Source organism: Podarcis vaucheri (assembly GCF_965113315.1).
Source record: "Podarcis vaucheri genome assembly, chromosome: 6".
In the NCBI taxonomy this organism is placed as follows: domain Eukaryota; kingdom Metazoa; phylum Chordata; class Lepidosauria; order Squamata; family Lacertidae; genus Podarcis; species Podarcis vaucheri.
In genome coordinates, this window is record NC_138764.1 from 107,698,928 (window position 1) to 107,722,906 (window position 23,979).

A 23,979-nucleotide genomic window follows, 5' to 3' on the forward strand; every position below is an offset into this window, starting at 1 on the left:
CTGGAAGTGTGCTGGGCGATTGGTTTAAGGCAGGAGTTTGAAGGCCATAAAATCTCAGAGGTATTTTGCCTGCATAATTTTTACTCCTGCCATTGCTGGGAACCAATGCATGATAATAAGTAAATTATATTTTAAACTTGCTTCCCAGGTTGTTGACTTTGTTAATCAGGGTAAGAAAGGGAGAGCCAGTTGAGTTGATAGCTGGACTTGCTCAAAACAAGGTTTCATAGCCTAATCCCTGTGCTTTTAATGTTGCAGCCAAGGATGGGACCCCCCCCTTTGGTGTCCTCTGCTCTGGGCTGTTATTGGGGGTCCAAGGATTACACACACATGAAGGAGATGGATGGTTGGTGAAGAAATGGCCGCTACTGCTTCAACCATGACGGTCCCTGGCAGGGCTTTGCTGCCCCACAGGGGACTTTCCTTGCCAGGTTCCAGCGCCCCCTTCCTGCACAGAGGCTGGAATCCCCCCCCCGAGTCCTGTTGATTGCATGGGGGGCTGCTTTTCATCTCCTGTCGGCAGGCTGTGGTGTCCCAAGAGTCAAAATGTCATAGAATCAGAGAGCCACAGAGTTGGGAGAGACCAAAGGGGTTAAGGTCTCACAACTAATGTGTCGGGTTTTGGGGGGGTTCTCAAAGGCACGCACCAGCCAGAAGAAGAGGACGTCACACAGTGGAGATATAAGAAGAAAACTTGTATTAAAATGCACATGGAAACAATGGGGCTGAGGCCCCGCTGTGCTCAGGCTCCCCATTCCACTGCTTGGCTCCATCCTCCTGGCAGGCTGCTACATGGCTAGTCATGCTCAGGCAGAGACATTAATGGGCTCAAAGGCTTTGATGTCTTGAAATTTGTCACAGGAGAAATTAACCAGCAGCTGCTTCGTCCCACTCTTGCTGGGCTTGACCTCGAACTCAAGGCGGGTGCTCTGCTTGGCCTGCAGGGGTGGCGCACTGCAAACAAGGAGCAAAAGGAGCCAGTCAGCTGATGCTCAGGAGGAGCTGTGGGCCTGGCATGGGGGCTGCCTGGCCCTCCTCTGCCCTTCAGGACTCCAGGGCCAGCTCCTGCAGCAGCCGCCGCCAAGCCAGAGGCTCTCCCGGGCCCTGCCCACCAGGTGGGGTCTCCCTCTCGCTGCTGGGTTCCCATGCACAGGCCAGGCTGCGGCTGCATTTGCTTTTCACTACTAATTAGATCAAGCACAATAACTCTGAGTTGGGGGGGGGAGCAGTGGCAGAAGCAGGTGCTTCCCCTGCAGAAGGACCCACGGCTGGGAGGGCAGCTGCCAAAGGGACCAGGGCAGGGGGGTTGGGGCTAGCGGGGTCCAGGCTGGACATGCCATGATCATTCAGGTGGACCAGAAGGTACAGTCTGCGGTGCAGCCAGTGGGGGGACTCTGAGCCTGGAGAAACGATGGATGGCAGCCCTAGGCTGAGCATGATGGACCCACTCGGGGGGGGGGCGGGCAGTGGGTGCTGAGCAGTCTCCCATTACTCCTCACCTCCCTCTCAGACCACCCTAGGAAGAGCAGCTCTGGACGGCCCCTCCCTCGCCCCATCACCTTGTGGCAGTGGCAGCAGATGGCAGGAAGGGTATGGGGGGGGGCGTATGCCTGGGAATTTATCCTTCTTCTGATTTGAGGGTCAGACTAAATGTTCCCCAGTTCAGCAGCTCAGGCTGAAGGTAGCCATGAGCTCCCACATCCACGCCAGCCAGGTGAGGAGCCAGCCTGGGCCCAGCTGAGCACACAAGTGGCTTGTGGGACCTTCAGTTTGGAGCACGGGTCCCTCTCCCCACAAAATACTTCCACATCCCATCAAAGCTTGCTCATTGGGAAGCAGGGACCCAGTGTCCCAATTCCTCTCTAGAAGGGTCCTCCTTGAAGTCTTTCTTCTAAGATCACTTTTCTTCCTCAGAGTAGTTTGTCCCCATTGGCTGCCCAGATTCCTCCTGACTTTGGATGTGCCAAAGAAGCAGCAGCCCAGCTCTGCCTTTGCCAGTTCCTGGCTGGAGTGTTGAAAGGCAGTGGGGACACCCAGCCCCACACAGCTGCCACCAGGTGGGGTGAGTGACAGCACCAGTGCTAAGCACTGCCTGGGGTGGTTGGCAAGCCGGGGGGGGTGTACAAATGAGCAGTTTGAGCAGTGGGGTGCTGGGGGCAAACATTTCTGAAGGGTGGCTGAAACTCATGTCTGCAGCAGAGGCTGCCTGTGCACAGCACTCTCTCTCTCTCTCTCTCTCTCTCTCTCTCTCTCTCTCTCTCACACACACACACACACACACACACAGACACACACACTCGTGATTCCCTGAAGCAATTTCTCAACTATTAAAAGACACCTCTGAAGCAAAAGGGGCCCCAGCCTCTGTCACCGACAATTCCTGGTACACATAGAAAAGTTGCCTTGGAAGGTGATAGAAAAGTGGGCTGTGACTCTTTTGGGTAGTGAGCAAAGGAAGCCCCACATGGCCAGGAAGACACAGGAGTCCCTTCTGGGCACGCCTTTCCAGTCCTCCCCCCAGGGAGACTGGAGCCCCGACTTTGCCTGCTCTGGAAGTGCAGCTGAGGAACTGGGAGGTGGGAGCACCACGAGGGAGCACCCCAGCAGCCACCCCCAGTCCTGGGAAGGGGACACGGCACCCCACCGGTCTGGATGTCCCAGGCACTTACTCCAGCTTGAGCTTCTCTGCCAGCAAGTCACTGCCCTCTGCCTGCAGCACACAGTCCTTCACTTCTTCATTGAGAGGGTTGGTGAAGACCACCTCCACCTTCAGCGGCTGGTCCACTTTCGCCTGTCCCAGCACCTGCCCAGAGAAAAGCCCCCATTGAGTAGGATGGCCACTCCCCAGGCCTCCCAGGGGGCAGGCCAGGGGGCAAAGCCAGGAGGGCACAGGCCTCCAAAGGCATGCCTGGGATGGCCATGCACCACCCAGCAAGCAGAGAGAGAAACCTGAGGGGCAATTCTGTGGGCATCAAGGCAGGGAGGCACTCAGGAGCCTCTCCTGGGCACAGAGGCAGCTGAGGCAGGCTTACTTTCAAGGTGACGGAGGGGTTGCTCAGCGTGATGTCTCCTTCCACCACAGCTTCGGTTCCCTCTGAGAGTTGGCACAAGGCTGTGGCTCGAATCATGTTGTCTGGTGTCAGGTGTTGCTGGTACTCAGCGTATGAGATCTTGAGAGGAAACTTTTTCTCTGAAAGTGACAAGTAACCAAAGGGCCTTCCATGAGATGTGGGTCACGCAAGCCGGCAGGGGCAGACTTTGGTCTTCCATAGTTCAGCAGCACCCATGGAAGACCTAATTTGGCACCCTGCCTCATGCACATGCACTGCATCAGAGTTGCAACACCTTGTGGCTCAGCGGCCGGTGCAGAGGAACCTCTTGCGGTGCTCAAAATCCCCCTCGGATGCCAGGAAGAACCCCAAAACGTTGCCCTTTCTTCAGGGGAGGGTGAGTCCCATAGCCCTTGGTGGAGAACAGTCAGGGGCTGCCAAGGCAGGAACTTGGCTAGCTGGGGGCAGATATGGGAAGCAATGATCCCCCTCTTCCGTGTCCCTTGCCCCCCAACATTGCCCATGGGTGCAAAAAGAGGAGCCCCCCATCTCTTGGGGTAGAGCAAGTGGAAAAAGGGCCAAGCACAGAGGTCAGCACACACCAGCAGTGGGAGTTCCTTGCACCCCAAGATCTGAGGAGGTTGCTGGAACTCGCCATCCCCCAACCCAGCAAGCCAAGAGAGAGACCTATGAGAGGTGCCTCTGCCACCACCCCCACCTAATTGGGGCTTCTCCAGAAGGCCCGACTGTGGCTTGTGGGCAAAGGAGGAGGAAGAGGGGGCATTGGAGGCTGCCCCCTTGCTGTGGGGAGCCCACAAAAGGCTTACCTTCTTGCGGGCCCAGAGTCACTGCGAGAGAGTCCTTCCAGACTTCATGGATGGGCTTCCCATTGTAGACAATGGACCAGGCGGTCATCTTGGCCGTCAGGCTCCTGGCCTCGGAGGCAAGGTTCTTCAGGGTGAAGACCAAGTCAACATCCTGACCAACCTTTGGCTCAGGGCTCTTGGACTTTAGAGTCCCTGAGAGGTTTGGGTTCACAGCTTCCGGACCCTTGGCAGATATGGCATTGAACGTGTTCAGGTTCAGCTTCTCACTGGCCTTCTTGAAGACGGCTCTTTCCTTCTCTGAGCCTGGAAGAGAAACAGCAGGTGGCAAAGCCCAGCGGGGCTGTCAGGCCCCAGTGCAGGAGCCATAGGGACCAGCAGTTGCATGAAGGGCACCTTCCCTCTCCTTCCCCAGGCCAGGGGCTCTTGGGACCTCAGCCTCGCAGCTATCCTAGCAGTGCAAGGCCTGGTGGCACAGGAGGGCTGGCAGGCCGGCCGTGGGGCTCTTTGCTGGCTGGGGTGTGGCGCATGGACTGAAAATCTTTGCCTGCCCTCCCTCCCACGCATTGGTGGGCAATGCCACCCATGTTCCGCCCTCCCTGCCCTGGCCAATCTGCTGAGAGGGCACCCAAAGTAGCTTCTGGGAAATGCTCTGAGAAACACCTGAGCCTCCATGGGTGTAGCCAAGGGGCAGCAGGGGAGCATCTCCCCCCCCATCAAGTAAATCCATAAAAATATTTAACTGAGGTTCTGCCCCCAACAAAAATACTGTCTCCACCCATGTGAGCCTCCCTCTGCTTTGCTCTCCTGATGGGCCAGTCTTGTCCTCACAACTTGGGTAAGTGCTCATTTCCAGATCCCTCAACATTTCCAGTTTCTGTCTCAATTTGCATGCCTTACCTTCTGGGTATTTATAATTGTTGGTGACATCCTGGCGGGCATAGCTGCCCACGGCCTTGGTGCTTGTGTTCTGGCCAATCGTCTTGGTCTCAGAGTAGACCTTTGTTTTCTTTCCCGTGTTCGTGTCATATGTCCAGGTGACGCGGTCGGCATTGACCTCTGCATAGACGAATGGGCAATCGTAGTTCAGGTCGACGTCTCCTTCCTTGATGGCCGTCAGCGAAGCTGGACCGCACTGGAAGATGCCTGCAGGAAGGAAAGGGAGGGAGAATCATAGAATCATAGAGTTGGAAGAGACCACAAGGGCCATCGAGTCCAACCCCCCTGCCAGAGAACCAGTGGACATTCTGCGCCTCAAGGCCACATGCAAGAAAACAATTTGGGAGGGAGCAAACAAAACCCCAGCTAGCAGATACATTTAAAACAAAATGAAAAGCATACAAAATAAACTTTCATAGCAAAGACCCACTAAGTCAGCTGGGAAAGCCCGTCAGAACAAAAATGTCTTCAACTGCTTCCAGAAAGTGCAGATCATGGCTGCCTGTCATATCTCAACAGGGATGCTGCTCCACAGAAGAAGGGCAGCCACACTCAAAGCCCTCTTCTTTACAGGTCAGTTGCTTTTGGTGAGAGCCATTGTCGTCGTCGTAAGCATTGTGATTTTGGGAGTGAGAGAAGGAGCAGAGAGAGAGGCAGGGGAGTTTTTTTTTTACTTGCAGGAGAAACCTCCTGCCAGCTGCAGTCACCTACTGGGCAGCCAGTGCCAGATTTACATAGCTTGGGCCCCCGAAAAAAAATTTAAAGGAAAAAAACAACCTGGATGTACATTTCCAAAATATAAGATAAAAAACAAATAAAATAAAACCTACATACAGCAACAGTGTTTTGTGTTGTGTATGGACCTATTAAAATTAATCAATTTTATGTATATTGGTAATTCAAAATTATTTTGATGTGAATGGACAATTTGTTGTTGACAAAGGACAGCTGGGAATATAAAGGGCCCCATTCCCTTCTGTAACTTAGGGCCTCACCAAACCTAAATCAGGCCCTGTGGGCAGCAAAGGGATAAGATGGTCTCTCTTGCAAGGAAACTGGTCCCAAGCTGTATAGGGACCATATACAGTATGTAAGTACCAAGGCCTTGAACTTGGCCCGATAGCAGAATGGCGGCTGGTGCAAATTCCAAATGTTGCTGCTGGTTGGTCCCTACAATCAAGCTTGGTGTTCTGCCCTCCACAAAATCTTTCCTTTCAAAAAATACATATTATTGTACACGGCACTCCAGCAGGTTTCATAATATGATGGGCAAAAGGTCCCCCTGCTTAAATTTCTTTAAAAATTAATTCCATTTTTCATTCATTTTCCTTCTGTCATTGACTGCTCCCACAAATCCCCCACCAGGATGACATTGCAGCAAAAGGTTTTGTTCGCTCCTTTGCCAGGCTCCTTAAAATCGGTACATGTAAAACAAAACTATCAACATTTAATAGTGAATGATACAAAATTATATTTAAAAAGAGAATAGCTGGTGGGAAACCTTGAGAATCACTGTTCCTATAGCATTGACTCTTCCAGAAACACTGGGGGAAGAAAAAGTGTGACTCCCCCCCCCCCTTTTTAGACAACAAAGGCAAGCTTCCCTAAAACGAGAGCCCTGGACCTCTTTGTCTGAACTTTGGCAGGTTTCTTAGCCAAGGGCGGCTCCCAGTCTCAGGTTCCCAGTTGCCCACATAAATAAGACTGGGAGAGGAAGGGGGCTTCTCCCCACCTGCCCCAAATGCCAACGGCAGCCCCTGAGGAGGGGCCACTGCCCTTCACAGAGACACCCTCCTCTCAGGAGGGGGTGCCTCTTATTCCAATTCTGCCACAAAATAAACAAGCAACCTTCTTTTGCTTCCGTGAGAAAAATAGCCCTTAAAGGTCTTGTGGGATGTACAACATTCCTTGTAATGCTAGAGTGGGCATGCAAGGGAATGTTTGGTCCAGCCAGTTGAAACTTCCTCTTCCTCCTGGCCTGGAGCAGCCTTCCTCTTGCTTGTGACCAGAGGTGGGCATGACCTCACCTGTCCAGGTAACAAAAGGACGAGTCATGCAGCACTCCCTCCCTTTTTTTCTTTCTCCTTTTGTCTGCTTCCAGCTAGGACTGCTCTGTTGGCTTTCAGCCAACAGCAGCACAGGGATATGGGGTAAATCCACATGTTGCTATAAGCCTTGAGGACTGATACTGTGCACTGCCTGAAAGTGAGTAAACTTACTTTTTGTTGACTATGAAGAGGATTCTGGTGTCTTTATTCTTTTAAGAGGGATTTAAAAGGGGATCTTACCAGGAACATACAATTCACTCTGAGGCAGATTGAATTGCATAATAGTAAGAGGTTCTAACGAGCCTGCAACCAGTTTCTGCTGTGCATGAGAAGGGGAACGTAACTCTGCTACATAAGGAACTTGCTAGCGCATGTTAGGAAGATTATTAATAAAGAAATATATCCCCTCCTGCCACCCTGAACATTCCCACAGGTCCCTTGGATGAAACTCCCCTGGACGAATCCACATGAAGCTTGGCAGACTTTGGATTCCACTCTGGAGGAGATCCTTTGCCTGCAAATGTCATCCACCTCAGCAAAAATGAAGGTGGGGAATTATTGCTGATTATAGATTTCCCATTATAGTCAAGGGGTAGGGGACAGAGCTTGGGATTTAGCAGATCAGAATTGGTCCCAAATAGTGAATTGAACTGGAACAACACAGAACCTTTGGGTCGCTTCCAACACTACAGTTCTTTGATTCTGCTGCCCGCCACTTAGCCCCTCGCCAAACCTGGGCATTTCTGCCATGGGGAACAGTGTGGCAAGAAGGCAAAGCACAAATCAGCCTCCCCCTCCCCCCCCCCAGTTCTCACCTGTGCTCCTCTCCTGGGGAGTTGCATCCAGAATTTGCCACCCATTGAACTGGGAGCCAAGGTCCGGCCGGACAAACCAACCTTCATTCCAGACATGGAAGTTCCTGGGCCAGAGAATAAACAAGCCTGATGTGAAGGTTTGCAGTGAGAGGAGGGCAGATGGTGGCTTCCACCACGGCAACTTCCTCCTGCCAAGGGAGCCAAGGAAAGGACCAAGAGATCCCTTTCACCCCCCCACCCCCCCCAGGGCCCTGCCTCTCTGTGCAGAAATGCAACTGGTGCTGGTGAGGTGGGGGGAAGAGTCAGGCTGAGTTACCAGACGCTGTCGGAGGCAATGTTCAGGGGGTTCCCAGAGCTGTCGTAGTACTCATCCACAGTCAGGCTTTTGTCGGTGTCGTGGGCAGAATTGAAATTGGAGATCATGCGTGCTGCAATTCCCAGGCATCGGAGGACTGAGAGGGAATGAGAGAGAGAATATGAACTTTGTGAGGCTGTTCCTCAGGGGCAGAGGCAATGGCGGCTGCAGAATACTCTTGGTTGAAACATCAACTTCTCAGGCAGGTGCTCTTGGCTCTGTGGCCTGTGAGCACTCCTTGGGAGATGTTGCCATTGACCCTGTGGGCTGGCGCAAGAGCAAGCATGGAAAGGGGAGCGGTCACTGGAAGGAAGTAGAGCAGTGGCTGCCATTCCCACTCGGGAGTCTCCTGTGACCGGGACTGGTCTAAGGTGCTGGGTGCGAGAGGCAGGTGCAAAGTTGAAACTTCATCACTAGATAGATGGCTGCCTCATGCCCCATTGCCCTCTTTGTCAGGGCCAGCACTTTTCCTGCCTCCTCACACATCTGAAAATGCCAGGGGGACCCAGCAGAGCGTATCCGACTACCGAGACCACCAGCCCGGAAAGAGCCCCACCAGGGGAGTTTGCAGATCCAGAGAGGGTGACGCTTTTCTCCCCAGTCACAACACACACAAACACACCCAGCCTAGTTCCATGCCCAGGATCCCAGGCAGAAAGGGCCACAAGTCTGAATCAAAGCTCAGACCAGAAGCACAAGTGGCGGTCGCTCTGAGCCACGAGGAAGAAGGGGAGCCGTGGAGCAAAGGGCTCTCGGGATCCAGCTATGGCTCCTCCTCCTTACTTCCGGATTTACTGGTGCAGCACATCCTTCTGTCCCGCTCCTAGGACTGTGTGTGATGGTGACCCCTGGACTGGACATTTCACTTGCCACAATTACATCAGATGATAGGAACATAATGAAATGTTGAAGCAGAAAGGCATGGAATCATGGAGCTGGAAGGGACCCCAAGGGTCATCTTTCTTGTGCAATGCAGGAATCTCAGCTCAAGCATCCCTGACAGATGGCCACCCAACCTCTGCTTGGAAACTTCCAAGGAAGGAGAGCCCAGAACCTCCTTATAAAAAGTAAACACTTGTTTGACCTCAGTTATTTGACACAGAGGGGGAAACCTGCAGATACAGTCCAAAAGGCACACAGGGAGTTCTGCATGTATGGGAGAAATTTAAAAAGCAAGTGGTCCTCACTGACCGGGTGCAAAAAGATATTGTCATCCGGAGGAGCACTGGCTGCCTATATAAAACACTATAGTGCCCCCCTTACCTGAGAGCAAGGCCCACTGAACTCAGTGCAGCTTTCTTCTGAGTAGATAGTTCTTTACTAGATGCAAGTCAGCTGCACCAAATGACCCCGTTCAGCTAGGCCCTGCGCCTTGCAAAGCTGAGCAGACGCTGCCAACAGGCCTTGTGCCCCTTGGCAACATCTGAAGACCCTGATCTACCTGATCCAGTGCTGGGTGGATTGCAGAGTCAGGCCCAGGCGGCCACTGGGCCCAGCACTGGTGGCAGCTACAAGCAGCTCTGGTTCGCCCAGCCCTACCCATTGCCACCCCACCTGACCTGGGGGTTCTGGATCGGAAGCTCTACTGGTCAAAATAGGAGCATCAGCAATCGCCCTCTCCTATCAGAAATATCCCAGGACTGCTCCAAGAAAACACATGTGGCCAAAAGGAGTGCTAGGCCCTGGTGGCCCCCCCCCTTACCCACTTGCCATTGACCAAGCGCATAGCTAGCTAGTCAGGGTTCTATATGTGCCTATTTTTCTTCCCTTCTCACTTCCCTCTGTGGCCCCCTAGCCTCGTGCTATGCCCCCCCCCCCCATTTATGCGATTTTCACCTGTGACCCCCTTGGAATATCCTTAGAATATCCCCTTGGAATATTCTAGAGAATTTTCTGTGACCCCTTGGTTGTGGGGGTTTGTTGTCAAAATAACAATGCATTGTTGAGGTTGAGTAACTCTAGAGACTAGGGACGCGGGTGGCGCTGTGGGTTAAACCACAGAGCCTAGGGCTTGCTGATCTGAAGGTCGCAGTGAAGCGGCTTAGTCATGCTGGCCACATGACCCGGAAGCTGTACGTCGGCTCCCTTGGCCAATAAAGCGAGATGAGCGCTGCAACCCCAGAGTCGTCCGTGACTGGACCTAATGGTCAGGGGTCCCTTTACCTTTACCCTTAACTCTAGAGACTAACAACCACAGTGCTGCAAATTTCTGGTTAGACAGATTGCAAAGAAAAGCAATGTAATTTGCAGACACAGAGCTCTGTTTGACAGCACTTCCCTTGAGTTCTCTAGCAGGAAAAAGACAAAGGGATTTAATTTTTTCTACTTCCTGCTGCTTCAGAACTCATTATCTTTTCCGCCATGCTTCTGAGGCAGATGGACGTCTGTCTGGTCTCTCCTCCAGTGGAGATTCCATTTTTGACCTCAACTATGCATTGTAATCCAGAAGCAGAATTTGCCTGTTTGTAACTGCTGGAATCAAGTGCAAGACTTTATGTAAGTACTATTTCACATGTGATTCTTTTATTAAGAGGGAGAAAGGGGAAAATCCTATATCCTATCCTTCCCACAAAATCCATTCAACAATGGTTCCCTGGGGACTCTGAATGTTCTGGGGGTGGTGGGGGCAGCAGCAGCAGAGAAGCTGCTTGCAGCAAAAGGCATTGGCACCCATTGCACTCAGCCATCGGTTTTGCCCAGACGAAAAGCTTGCTGCATGCCTGCCACCTGTGGTTTGGCTGCTGACCAGAGGCAGCAGAGCCTGCCATGAAAACCCACAGCTGGTGCTTGAGCCAATTCCTCACCCCAGCGGCTTGGCGGTGCATGCCAGGGTTTCAGGCAGACCTACCTGTAGTCAGCACTCCAGCAAAGACCCAGCACTGCCCATACAGGACAGGTCTAAATCCCGAGTCCTTCCATTTTCTCAAGATGTCCACGCTTCCATTCCAGCTGCTTGGACTCTCCCCACCACTGTAATTCCCACTCCAGTTTCCTTGCAGGACTCCTCTGTCGTCATTGCTGTTGACCTGCAGCAGGGGAGGGGGGAGTCGAGAGAGGCCAATGAGCTGCTCCCCCTTTTTGGCACAGGCCGGATTGGACCAGGGAGCAGCAGGAAGGGAGTAGCGGGCTGCCTGCCTGCCTTCCCCTTTCCACCCATGATCCCACCTCCACATCCTTTTGCAAAGTGAATAGAATCATAAAATTGTAGGCAGGCAGGCAGGTGAGAATCCCCTCGTGGCTCCTCTCAGGGACACTCGCTCCTATCCATGGGGTGGGTGGGAGGCTGGCTCATGCTGGGCTTTCCTTACCATGGCGCTGAGCACCCGCCCAACGTATTTGGGGTCATTTCGTCTGCGCACGTCAGCAGTTGGGTCCTTGCGGTAGCTCAAGCTCCGGTCTAGGATGTCAAGGCAGATGTCCAAAATGCCCTCTTGAAACTGAACACAGAGAGGAAGACAAATGAAATGGTTCTTCATCCCATGGCAGCATCACCCAGTGCTACACACATAACCTGGAGCTCCCCCTGCGTTTTGAGCGACTCCAACTATGAACTGGTTGAAGGAAGAGAGCAGGTACTATTGGTTCCTTCCTCTGCAGGAGAGGAGGGGAAATGATATCACACAGAGCCCTCTCTACCAATTGCATTTCTATGGTCTGAGTCGGCCTCTCATCAATACAGTTCTGTGGATTTAGCACCTTCTCATGTGTTGGGGGAATTACTGGCTTGTTTTGCTTTTGGTTTTCTTACTTATTTTGTGTTTTCATTTTGTATTTTTCTGTATTTTTCTGTTGTGAACTGTGATCTTTGGAAGAAGGCTGATATACAAACTTAATAAAATAAATAATTAATATAAATATGTGCTTGTGAGGTTTGGCTGCTAATCTCTCACAAGGCCTGGGTGGGCGAGAGGGGCCCACAGTGGCTTCCTGCCCCTCTCCCTCCCTTGGGAAGAGGCTTGGGAGTAACCCAGACTGTCCCAGAGAATGTTCAGCTTGTTAAGACGACCCAGGCCAGGGGCTCCTCCTTCTCCCTCTCCCCCCCCCCTTCCCGGGATTGCCATAGGTCCTCTTTTTCCAAGACACGTCCTCTTTTTCATGGGTAGAGCCATCATCTCCCCCCAAAAAACTAAGTTTTGGGTCTTTTGGGGGATTTTTACAGCATTTTCCTCAAAAAGTGCCCTAAGTTGCCATACCTCCGGAGTTTTCTGGACATTTCGCCAATTTGGCGAAAAATCCTCCCAGACACCGTTTTGACAGTCCGATTTACGGACGTGTCTGGGGGAAAACCGAGACGTATGGCAGCCCTATCATGGTGATCCATAGCAGTGGCGTAGCGTGGGTTGTCAGCACCCGGGGCAAGGCAAGTAATTTGCGCCCCCTAACCTGTGGATTTGCGCTCCCTAACCCCCAGATGTTGCGCCCGGTGCGGCCGGCCCCCCCTGCACCCCCCCACGCTAGGCCACTGATCCATAGCTAAAAGCAGCAGTCGACAAATGTGTCCTGTTCTTTGCTCTTCAAAATATGGCAACCCGAAGACCCCCAGGGACCGTCCAGCCAGCCTAGGAAGTGCGCTCTGGTCGCGGGGGGGGGGGGGAGACACGAGGCATTGCCATCCACACCTGGAATTGAGGAGGAGCTGGAAAGGTCCTTTGGCTTCACACCCAGGACCCATTTTCTCTCTCTTCTTTTGAGAAAGCGGGGGGGGGGGGAGACGGGATTTGGAGGGCGCGCGTGTGCGCGTAGCTGAGCTCCAGTTGCTCTGGGCATTTCTGGACGGGGCCGGTGGCGTCTCTCCTAACCCCTCCCCACCCCGGTCTCCAGCCCCCCCCCGCCCAAAGGCTTCCCCCTACCTGGCCGAAGTTCCACCCGAAGCTGGAGATGCGGTTCGCGCTGCCCACGAAGACGACGCCGAACTCGGAGAGGACGTATTCCTTGCGCTCCGCGTCCTTGCCCATGAAGACGTCGTCTCCTGCGAGCGAAAGAACCGGCCGGTGCTGAGGGGAAGAACTAGGGATCCCCAATACCTCCTTGGGACGCCCCCAGCCCTCCTCCCTGTAGCTGCAGGTGGCCCGTCCTGTCCCTGTGCGCCTTGGGGGCAGGAAGCCCCCCGGCGCCACCCCGAGGCCGCTTCGTGCAGCTGGAAGCACCTAGCCGGGAGGAGAAGGAGGGGGGCAGTCGTCGGGGGGGACGGGACGGTGCGGTGGGTTCGGGGGCATCAGTCGCTGGGGGGCCGCGTGCTTTGGATTTGTTTTCGCTCTTGTTTTTATTAAGTATTTCGTGTTTCTTATATTTTTATGTTGTGAACCACCTTGAGATCTACGGAGGAAGGGCGGCATACAAATTTAATAAATAGCTCAATACCTGTCGCCCAGGGGTTAAAGAGCAGCACGAAGGTGCCGAGGTGGGAGGCGCCGGCGCTCGTTTTGATCCCCAGCCGGTAGCGCCCGATGGCGGCACTCGCAGGGCTGGAAATGCCGATGTTCAGGGAGCCCGAAGCCGCCGGAGAGTCCTGGACGGCGCCCCAGGAGCCGCCGCTGGGTGCGGCGCTGGAGATGCCGAAAGCCACGCGGGTCTTCTCGTGCAGGGCAGAGGTCGATCCTGGCAGCAGGAGGAAGGCGGTGAGCTTTGGGCATAGCGGAGGTCACATCTTGGGCAGCCCGCCCTCCGGGGTGGGGGCCTTTACGCCAAGTGGCCCCCTCGGCATGGAGAGCCAAGGAGTCACCCAGCTGGACTCTGGATTTCGGTGGCGGCGGCTTACCTGTTTCGACGGTGAACGTGAGGCTGCCTGGAGCTGGCGCTGCTCCGCCGAAGGCCAGGGAGATATAGAAAACTTGTGCCCGTCGCACCACCAGCTCGGTGCCGGGGTACTGCTCGGTGTGGTGCGCGCTGCCATTGGCCTTCCGCTTCCAGTCAATCTTCGGCACAGCTGCAAAAACGGGGACAAGACCACGAAGGTTGAGGCAGAGAGGCTCGCCCGCGCCTTTCCGAAACAGGTCATGCCCTCCTCGCAGCGACCCAGAGGCACCCTTCAGTCACAGGGCGCTCCTTTCCCTGAAGACCAAGAGCCTTTCCTAGCGCCCCTTTCCCTCAGGCCGGCTGGAGAAACGCGCGTGAAACGGAGCTCTCGATGCTCGACTTCACCGCATTTGACACCAATGCAAATACTGCAGATCTCCCGCGCGAGAGGCGGCGGAGGAGGAGATCTGTGGCAGCTGCGGAGTTGTGGGCAGGGCAGACCCTCCACGTGGCGCTGCGGCCCTTCGGCAAGAGCAGCCGCTGCGGATCAGGGCAGCGCAAGGGCACCAGTTCGCCTGTCCCGGCCTGGCGCCGGCTGAGCTCAGCCGCTTTCTGCGGCTTCACGCGTGCTGGGTTGCGCATACAGAACAGAAACCGTCGTCTCCGGTGCCAAAGTATTTAGTCAAGGGATGGATTGTGACCAAGCAAAAACCACTCGCGAATCTGAGGGCTCAGCAGCACTTGCTGGGCAGCTCCGGACCGACCTCTCCTAGCGCCTGGGACGGGACCGGGCGGGCGAGCAGGGAAGGAGGGGAGGGGGGCACAGACTCGCCCAGACTCTCGCCAGGGCAGCCCGGCCACATTCTGGATGCGGCCAAGCCTGCGCGCTCTCTCTCTGTGCAACCGTCCCTCGTGCGTCGCCCTGGGAAGACCCCGGGTCCCGCCGCTCCTTGGCCCGGGTGCGGAGCGCTTGGGCTGGGCTGCGGAGCGAGGGAGCTGGGCCCCGAAGCCCAGAGCCCAGCCGCGTCCCGCAAGCGCCGGCTTGCCCTGCCCCCGCCTCTCGCTGTAATTACGGCTCTTCAGACGGGGCGGACAGCGCGCGGAGCGTGTCCCGGTGGGGCGAGGGCAGCCCCAGGTCCCAACCCAGGAGGCAGCCGGGGACTAAAGATTTGCCTTTGGGAAGCTGCTGTTTGGCGGCGGACGCCCCATAACGGAACTGCCGGAGCCTCGTTGGTCCCCCGAGCTGGCGGAACGCGCTGTCACTGGAAGTCCAATGGACGCCTGCTGAAAACTTTTCCGCGCTGCCCAGCTCGTGCAGACTATTAAGACCCACCTTTCAAAGGCTCATAGAACCGTAGAGTTGGAAGGCACCCCAGGGTCATCTAGTCTACCCTCTGCATTGCAGGAATCTGTTGCCCAAGGTGGGGCTGAACTCATCACCCTGAGAGTAAGAGCCTCACACTCTACGGACCGAGCGATCACTAGAGAGGGAGTTCCAAAGGCTGGAACAGACACCACAATACTGTAGTTAGTGGAGGATTCCTGTGTGTAGATTTTCATGTGCTTTCAACTGCATATAGATGTTGTAAGCACGGGTTCTTTTTGTGATGTAGTGGTATATGCGTATTCCTTGGGGTCAGGATAGAGGTTAACTTTCCCCCGTCAGGCGATCAGCCTCCCTGCTCCAGCCCTGCCCAGGGTGGTCCCCTTTCCCATCCATGTCCTTGATGAGCTGGCTCTGCTTTGCTGCCCTACAGGTCTTCTTTATCCACTCTAGAAAGCAGACCACGCTCACCAGCCCCTCCAGGCTGTGCTCCCAGCAGCAACAGGGCTGGGGGAAATGGGCAGGGCTGGGCAGGGGGGCAGGTGTGCTGGGTCCCTCCGAGCAAGGTGGGGTGCGTGGCTAGAGGAAGGCCAGCCCACCAGAGAGATGCAAAGGCTCCCCCTGCAGAGGAAGAGGCAGGAGAACCCAGCTGGTTTGTATTCTATTACTAGCTGGTGCTGTGGAGGGGCAGAGGAGAGGGCAAAGGCAAAGGCAAAGGCAAAGCTTTGATTTGCTGGCATGCCCAACAGGTCCATGAAATGCTGGCCAAGCCTTCCTTATTCGCACCTGCCCAGCCCTGCAGGCAGCCCATCCTGGGGCCTTGCCCAGGGCAGCTTGTACTCACCAGCCATGCTCTCTCTTGTTCTGCTGCTCGTTGGGTCCTCTAGAGAAGCTCCCAGGGAGAGGATGAGTCTCTCAAGGGGCTTGGAAGCACCTTATATGCAGCACACTGGAGACTCCTCCTCTTTGTCCAAAGGTGGGCGAGGCTCACAAGCCACACCAACAGTGCTGCAACCTTCCCTGACAGAGTGCGCCTGCCATGGGAGGGGCAGGCAGGAGTGACTCTGGGTGGCTCTTCACTCCAGGAAGGCTGATGACAGAAAGGGTGCATGCGGCAGGGAGTCATTTCCAGGTCAGAAGAAAGGGGCCTGAATCAGCCACCAGGAACCTTTCCCCTAGTCTTTCTAGGAAGGCCTCGGCACAAGTGGCCAGCCCTCTGGGGCAGGTACACGGGCCTCTCTACAACTAGGGCATCTCTTAACTCATGCAGCCATGAAGCCAGCATTTCCCACTGGGGAACAGCTCGGTGGTGCAACCGCATTAAGCTGCACTCCTTCCTTAACGCTAATTCCTTGCTGCATCCCGCACTCCCTGCATGTCAGACACTTTGCTAGCTGCAGTTCTGCTGGGTGGGAGGTGGCGGATGGCTGCAGCTGCCTGTGTGCAGGTCAACTCTTCCCTGAACTTGTTACCAGAGAAGTCAAGGCCATTTCTGACAAAAGGAGGAACGCACCACCTCCTCCCTCCAATACGCCCATCCCAGCACAGGACTGATGACAGGCCTGTGGCAACAAAGCACTCAAGGAAGGAGACCCTCCAAAGGCACTTCGGAAAGGGTCCCTTTCCCTCCCACCCTCTCTCCAGTATTCTTGGGCAACCCACATGCAGGAGAGGCTCAAAGCTTCTTATGTTAATAGGCTTCTTAAACAACTGATGCATATTCACACACCAACTTATTTTTGCTGCCACACATGAAAGAGCCTGGCTGGAACCTCCAGAGCTGGCTCTTCCTGAGCATTTGTCCCTTGCTCTCTCAGCCAGTGCTGGGACCAAGCAGGCAGGGGAGCTGTGATGGGGCCTGCTGGCTTCCAGGATCCGGCCATTTGCCCCAGTGACTAAGAAGAGCTTCCTTATGTCAAAACCCTCCGTGAAAGATTGTGTGGCAAGGAACAACTATCCATATGCATTTCTACTCATGAGACGGATGTGACTCCCCTGAGTCACGAGCTGATACGTCTACCAATTCTTCCAGGGTTGCAGTTTCACTCACAGGAAAAGCAGAGGGAACCCTCTTCCTGCTAATGGGCCTTCCCATTGAAACTGGAAGTAGCTCTCTCTCTCTCTCTCTCTCTCTCTTTTAATAAAATATTTATTAAAATTTTACAACAAACATAGGTTCAAAGAACCAAGAAAACTATACCAAAGATTACACATAAACACAGATTACACAAAAACACCAAAAAGAGGACCTAAAAGAGAAAAAGGAAAATACAAAATACAAAAAACAGCTGGCTGGAAAAGGGGGGGGGGAGTTTAAAAAAGAAAAAATCCATTTTTCAATATCTTTAGGCTCATTTACTTATTTCCTTGACCTCCTCACACCTCCCCTTTTTATATTCCCATTTACAAAATCCTTTCAGCAAATCCTTTTCCTCTTTCATTTTATCTTTGCTCTGTATCTTAACCTATTATAACTATATATTTCCATCCATATAACGATCTATATTTGCATATTCTTATTAACCTTATTACCAAAACCACTTATTTCCATTCCAACATCATTTTAACATTCATTAATTTTACAGTATTTCTGCAAATAGTCTTTAAATTTCTTCCAATCTTCTTCCACCAACTCTTCTCTCTGGTCTCGGATTCTGCCAGTCATTTCCGCCAATTCCATATAATCCATCACCTTCATCTGCCACTCTTCCAGGGTGGGTAGATCTTGTGTCTTCCAATACTTTGCAATAAGTATTCTTGCTGCTGTTGTTGCATGGAAGTAGCTTTCTTTCTACAGGGAGTCAAGACAGAGCCTTGGTGCCACTCGGGAGCACATGGCCGGCCAGCCTTCCCTGCTCTTCCTCTCCTTCTGATGCAGCGGTGCCATCCCTTTGCCCACCAAACATCTCAAGACAGCAAGTCCTCTGACCAGTTTGTGGACTGGGCATCTCTCCAAGGAACTGCAGCCCATGGAGAAAGCCTCACTTGGGGGGCACATGGCAGGGTCTGGAGCAAGGGGCCCAGGAGCTCAGAAGCCAAGGTGGGCTCTGCTGTTGGCTCCACCATTCTCCAGGCCATGGCAGAGGAAGCAATGCTGGCATTTCCCGGCTCACCTCACAGTGACTGATCCAGCCAGAATCTCCTTTATGTTGCTCCATTCAGGCTGCCTCAGCACTGAGTGGCAACAGAGGCCAAGGGCAAACAGATTATTATGAAGGGCCACACCCTGAGCTGATGGTTTTCCTGTCCAGGGAATCTTGTTGCATCTAGTTCTGCATGTTCACCAGTGACTGCCAGGGATAAAAGTGTGGAAAAGATCACTCCTCCCCAGGACTGTGGCTCACCTGCTTACCTGGAGGGAGGGGCAAGGAGGGGCTCAAGCAAGGGAGGACATCTCTCTCTCTCTCTCTCTCTCTCTCTCACACACACACACACCCTCACCCTCCAGTTGCCACCAGGTTAACTGGACAGGCTCATTCCTGCCACAGAATCCCAACATCTTCAGGCCTTCCACTGCCCTCGGATAAGGAGCACCTGGGGTGGGGTGGGGGGGCATGTGCTGGCCTGTGGCTACTGGCAGTGAGGTTGGCAAGCTTGGGGGTGGGGTAAGAGGAGAAAGATTGCCTTTGTCACCCTCTCAGTGCTCTGTCCCCCAACAGAGATTCTCCTAGACCTTACTGCAGGTAGTGAGTTTGCTCAGATCCTGGCCACCCTCCTCCCCTGGCAGTTCTCCAGGAGAAGGTACAGTTGTTCCCACCTGTTGATGGAGCCCCCCCCATACTCTTGCTCTGGCCCTCCACCTCCACCTGGGCTCAACTCCTTGTTTCCAAGCTACTCTTGGTCTTGTGCCTTGTGGAGGGGCAGCAGAACCCCCCCCGGCACCTCCCTCCCAAATGAAGGGGCTCGGGAGTTTGGGAGCCTTCCTGCCCCTTTGGCCAGAGATATTGCCCCACTTCAGGGTGACTCGCGTGACACACTTATGAAAGTCGGATGGGGAGGAAATGCTGGAGCAATCTGGCCCCAAGTGAGCAAGAGCGAGGGAGGAAGAGCTGCTGGGGCAATCCTGCTGGGGAAGGGATGTGCCAACCCTGCAGTTCTCAGCTCCTGCTCAGCCCCTGCTGGGGTGGACAGGCTGACTGGCCCACGCACCCCCAGGATGATGCTCACAAGACCAGGAGCAGATTGGGTTGGCTGTGTGCGCGTTAACCATTGTGAGGAAATCTTTAACCATCAAGTGGTTGCCGTTTGAATTGCGAAACAGCTGACCCAAAGAAATCCTGTTCCTTGTAAGGATCTGGCCACGGGTTCAAGGTGTGGGCCAGGCCTGGCCACCCCCTGTTCAAAACTCACCTTAGCCACAACCTTGCTGCCCCCAGCTCTGATGGCCCACGGGCTTCGCTGGCTCTAAAGGGAGAGCAGACTGGAGTGGTTCTAATAGTAGTCATAGCAGCAGCAGCAGGGACTCTCAGAATTATAGAGTTGGGTGGGGTCCCAAGGGTCATCTAGTCCAACCCTGTCATAGTCCCGTGCTGCTCAACCATGGCAGAGCTCAGTGGCAGGAGAGGCCAGCCGACCAGCCGAGTCTCAGGGGGTACTTGTCTGGAGGCAGAGTCTATATGCAAGGTTCAGTCCAGTCCTAAGGTCAGAAGTATCCCAGTTCATGTAGTCAGACAGTCCGGGGTCAAGAAAGCAGAGAGTCCAAGGTCACAAGAGGCAAGAAGCAGCAAGGTCTGGCCAGGAACGACAAATGTTGTTTCCAGCAACTGACTGAGGCTGGAAACCCTGCTGAAGAAAGCTGGAGCCAGCTGGTTCTCATCAGGAGCAAGAAGGCTGATCAGTGGCAGGTGGCGTCACTCTGCCTTCTGCTCCTTCAGGCTGCTGCTCAACAGGTGAAGCTGATTCCTGGCCCATGACAAAATCCCTGCAATGCGGGAATCACAACTAAAGCCTCCCCGATAGTTGGTGATCGAGTCTCTGCTTAAACCCCCCCAATGATGGAGCCCAGCACCTTCCAAGAGAGTCTGCTCCACTGTCCAACAGTTCTTACCCTCAGTGTGTTTTCTCCCAATATTCCCATGTTTGTAGGCGGTTTTGCCTGATAAGACACTTCTTTGCAAAGTGCCCCCCCAAATAATGGATTTTTGTATGTTTTCACCAATGCATGCACTTTTATGTACACTTGATTACTGTACGTGCATTTTAGTACACATTACTTGGCTGGAGAACTGCATTCCAACATTTGGGGGGGGGGCAATTTTAAAGGATAGCTGTGTTTGAATTCTTGCAAGGTTTGCTTCCCCTTTCAGTGGAAACTGAATCGAGTTTCTCCATCTACAGAGCTAGGGGGCTCCTGCAGGTGGCAGAGGCGGCTCCTGCTGCACCCAGATACTCCACTGGACTTTCCTGGGTGCTGCCAGGGCGGGTGGGGGAAGAAGGAAGTTTTTCTCAGTGGCAGCAGCGGGGCACACAAACAGCATTTCTGATGATGATGGAGAAATTTCAGCTCTGCTTGCTCGCGGAAGGTGGCTGTTTGTGAGGGACGGATCTCTCTCTCTCTCTCTCTCTCTCTCTGCTGAGCCACAGTCAGGCCTCTGCCTGGCCCTTCCTCTTTTTCAGCCCAGCTGCTGGCCACATGCGGGGTACCTGAGAGCCTCTGCTGGTCTTGCTCCACTCTAGGTCATTGCATCCTCTTTTGAGCTGCCTGCCATCAGGAAGGTCTGGTCCAGAGGACATAACACACGTGGATTCTGAAATGATTTTGAAGACAACATCTCACACCAAAGCCTCCTGCCTTGAGATCACAGCGGATGGAAGCTTGGATAAGTACATAAGACAAGCCTGCTGGATCCGGCCAAGGGCTCATCTAGTCCAGCGTCCATTTATTCATTGTCTTGCTCTCCCACCTCGTTTCCCCAAGAAGCTCAAGGTGATATATGTACCTGGTTCTCCCCTTTCTCATTTAATCCCCGCAACCCCATGAGGTTGTTTAGGCTGAGAAGCCCCCAAGGTCACAGAAAGCTTAATGGCCAACTGGGGATTCAAACCCTGGTCTCCCAGTCTGACACTCTAACTAATATACCACACTGGTTCTCATTTCCCACTGGGGAAACTAAGAAGAACTCTCAGGTAGACAAAATCTTTTGAGGTGCTCCTCTTGCTGAAGCTTCTAGCACTGGAGCTGAGCACTTGGCAAAAGAGCCAGCAGACCTCAGGCTTAGTGCAAGGCTGGCCCTGAGACCGGTGTCAGCCGAGTGAGGCTGGGGTGTGCCTGCGATGGTATTCCACGGGTAAGTTAAACACTTTTCTGAAATTGTGTTTTTTAAAGGATGTGACCAGTTTTGCAACTTCAATAATTTATCTGTAACTTGGAGAAATATTTTCTCTAAAAGTACTTGAACAATTAAAAAAAACCATCTGTGGCAAAAGGACAAAGAGCTAACGCTTCATGGGCAAGTGCTGAACATATGGCAACGTTTGTTGGAAACTGTGGGGGAAAGCTTTTCTGGCAAAGAACCTGTGGCCAATGTAACATAACCGATGTGACGTGACAATTCAAGCCACGTAAATGTTTCCAAAGCAAAACCCTGTGTATATGACACTTCACTCTGCAGTCACGGGTTGAAGGGGAGCATCAGGTCTACGTGGAAGTTGTAATGTGGAGAAACAGACCCTTTGCTTTAGCAACACCCTAATGATTTGTGACTTTTCAACCCAACGTTTATTATCGTTTACAGGGAAGACAAATGTCAAGGAAGTTCTCTTTCTCAAGAAGAAGAGAATTTCATACCAATAAATATTGTATTGTATCATTTGGCCAACCAATTTCCTTTTCAGTTTCCCAGTTTCAACAATGTCAGAGACGCCAGCTGACACCAGCACTCCGGGACCGCTTTTTGCTTTTGGAGGACAATCAGCTTCCATTGGGACATTATTTCGTGTCTTGGTGCCGCTTGTTTTAAATTATGTGCCAAATTCATGTACACTTTATGTATGAGACAAGCTTCAACCTGCCACGGGGTTGTACTTGTCCTCTGAGGCAAGTTAAGAGACTTTTGGCTCCCCAAAGGATCTCTCGATCTAGAGTATCTCCAGCCTGTGGGGCAGCCTTGGCCCACCAGTCTTCCTCCATTGGGACCGTGAGGCCATTCTTCTAAGCTTGTATGATCCTAATGCAACATTTCTTCTCAGTTCAGCAAGTAAGAAAGCAAATCTATCGGTACAAAAAGGGGTCATTAACCTATTCTCTAATTTCTTGGAGCAATATCTAACTGAAGTTTAGAAAAAAAGAGAGAGAAATCCTGAGTCACATGTTGTTTTAAACAAATGTAAAATGCCATTTGGAAAACTGTTGCCAGATAATGAAACTAGAAAATTATCTTTACAATGAGATAGAACACGTTAACAATGTGAAGATGAAAAAAGGGTTTGTAAGTTGAAATGTTAATGGAATTATCTAGTAGCTCAATTTATGCCTCAGTTTCCCTGCTGAAATTAAAAAAAAAATAATAGGAAAGAGTTTTAGGACACACTTTCAGTTAAAGATCAACAGCAATTAGAATATACGGTGCAGTTGCTCACAAGTCAGGATAATCTACCAATTTACCAGCTGAAATCACAGTAAAACACCTCAGGCTTTCTTGAGCATTTGAAGGCTGACTGGACAAAGCCTCAAACTGAGATAAGCAACTCTTCATCAAGGATAACAAAATGTGAGGTAATAAAATGTTGTTTCTCCAGAATTTCAGGAAAGCAAGAAAAGGCTTGCTGCTGTTGCTGCAGTCATCCCCAGTCACTGTCAAACTCATGGACAGCAGGACCAACTCCCTTTCTCAATATCTTCTCCCTGAAGAGCTGGCTGGACCCACATAGCTAAAGTTGCCCCACGGCTGGTCGCTCCTGAGACTGCAGCTGGCTTCCTATGGCACAGAGGAGCCCCTGGCCAGAAAATTACTGGCTTCTCATCTTTGTGATGCGTCCAACAGTCTTGGCTCTGAAATGCCCAAGATTTCTGCCCCACGTGTCAACTGAGGAATAACCTCAACTTCAAAAACTCTCAGGGGCGGCACCACAATATCCCAGTGGCATAGCGTGGGTTGTCAGCACCCGGGACAAGGCAAGTAATTTGTGCCCCCTAAACCGTGGATTTGCGCCCCTAACCCATGGATTTGCACCCCCTAACCCTAACCCCCAGATGTTGCGCCCGGTGCGGCCGGCCCCCCCTGCACCCCCCACGCTACGCCACTGCAATATCCCCACCCTTCACTCTGGGAAATGCAAACACTGACTGCGCCAAACTCCAACCATTCCAAAGACCATTTTGGGCAAAAGAAATCTCTGGTTAATTAAATGTATCAAATTGCTCCAACAGATGCCTGCTTGATTGCCATTTGTGCTTAACTGCTCAGTTGCCAAATACGTTTAAATTGGTCTTGGTGTAATTGACACATAACTGTTGCTTATTGCATACTTCCCCAAATGATTTCAGCAATCTCCTGCCAATTAGGGTCTGGGAAAACAGGTTCCTGTTGTCCGTGTGTAGCAGCCACAATGCCCGTGCCATGCTATTTTGCGTCCTAGGCAAGGCTAACTACACACACACTAGTTAACTTCCATTTTCATAACAGATGTCTTGTAGAAAAAATGATAAGTGCAAAACTTGAAACTGCCTTGGTCTGACCACATCTGGAATACTGTGTCCAGTTCTGGGCACCACAATTCAAGAAGGATGTCCACATGTGGTAGATATGTAAAATAGTTTAAAAGTATCGGGAAATGATATACAATGCTATATAACTGTCAGGGGTTCAGGAGCAGAGACGCAGAGAAGGGAGGAAGCAGAGAGCGAGGGGGAGGAATCCGAAGGGAAAATGAGTGATGATGACGACCCG

At 52.8% G+C, this 23,979-nt stretch overlaps 1 protein-coding gene and 1 long non-coding RNA gene across 3 annotated transcripts; one reads left to right on the top strand and one right to left on the bottom strand.

The window, feature by feature from the left end:
• Positions 1–680: 680 nt before the first annotated feature.
• LOC309535446 (protein-glutamine gamma-glutamyltransferase E-like) lies at positions 681–16,073 on the bottom strand. The gene is made up of 13 exons (XM_082228520.1): positions 15,936–16,073; positions 13,790–13,957; positions 13,393–13,629; positions 12,882–13,000; positions 11,340–11,468; positions 10,880–11,057; positions 7,993–8,128; positions 7,677–7,780; positions 4,775–5,020; positions 3,878–4,180; positions 3,033–3,190; positions 2,670–2,803; positions 681–954 (listed from the first exon to the last, which is right to left on the bottom strand). Exons 1-13 carry the CDS (start codon positions 15,940–15,942, stop codon positions 807–809), a joined length of 2,067 nt encoding a protein of 688 aa, XP_082084646.1. The 5' UTR covers positions 15,943–16,073; the 3' UTR covers positions 681–806.
• LOC309535450 lies at positions 6,706–23,162 on the top strand. Of its 2 annotated transcripts, none has more exons than XR_014221257.1 (4): positions 6,706–7,018; positions 7,295–7,408; positions 10,478–10,527; positions 22,829–23,162. It is a non-coding gene; the product is annotated as an uncharacterized lncRNA (long non-coding RNA). The 2 variants fall into 2 exon arrangements; XR_014221258.1 differs by lacking the exon at positions 22,829–23,162 and adding an exon at positions 20,768–20,904.
• The last annotated feature ends 817 nt before the right edge of the window (positions 23,163–23,979 follow it).

Bases quoted from the DNA above. Each gene is read 5' to 3' on its own strand.
- LOC309535446 (XM_082228520.1), bottom strand. The intron at 13,001-13,392 runs GTATTGAGCTAT...TTTCGCTCGCAG, and splicing joins CTTTAACCCCTGGGCGACAG to GAGACGACGTCTTCATGGGC. The intron at 4,181-4,774 runs GTAAGGCATGCA...TTTCTCTTCCAG, and splicing joins CAATTATAAATACCCAGAAG to GCTCAGAGAAGGAAAGAGCC.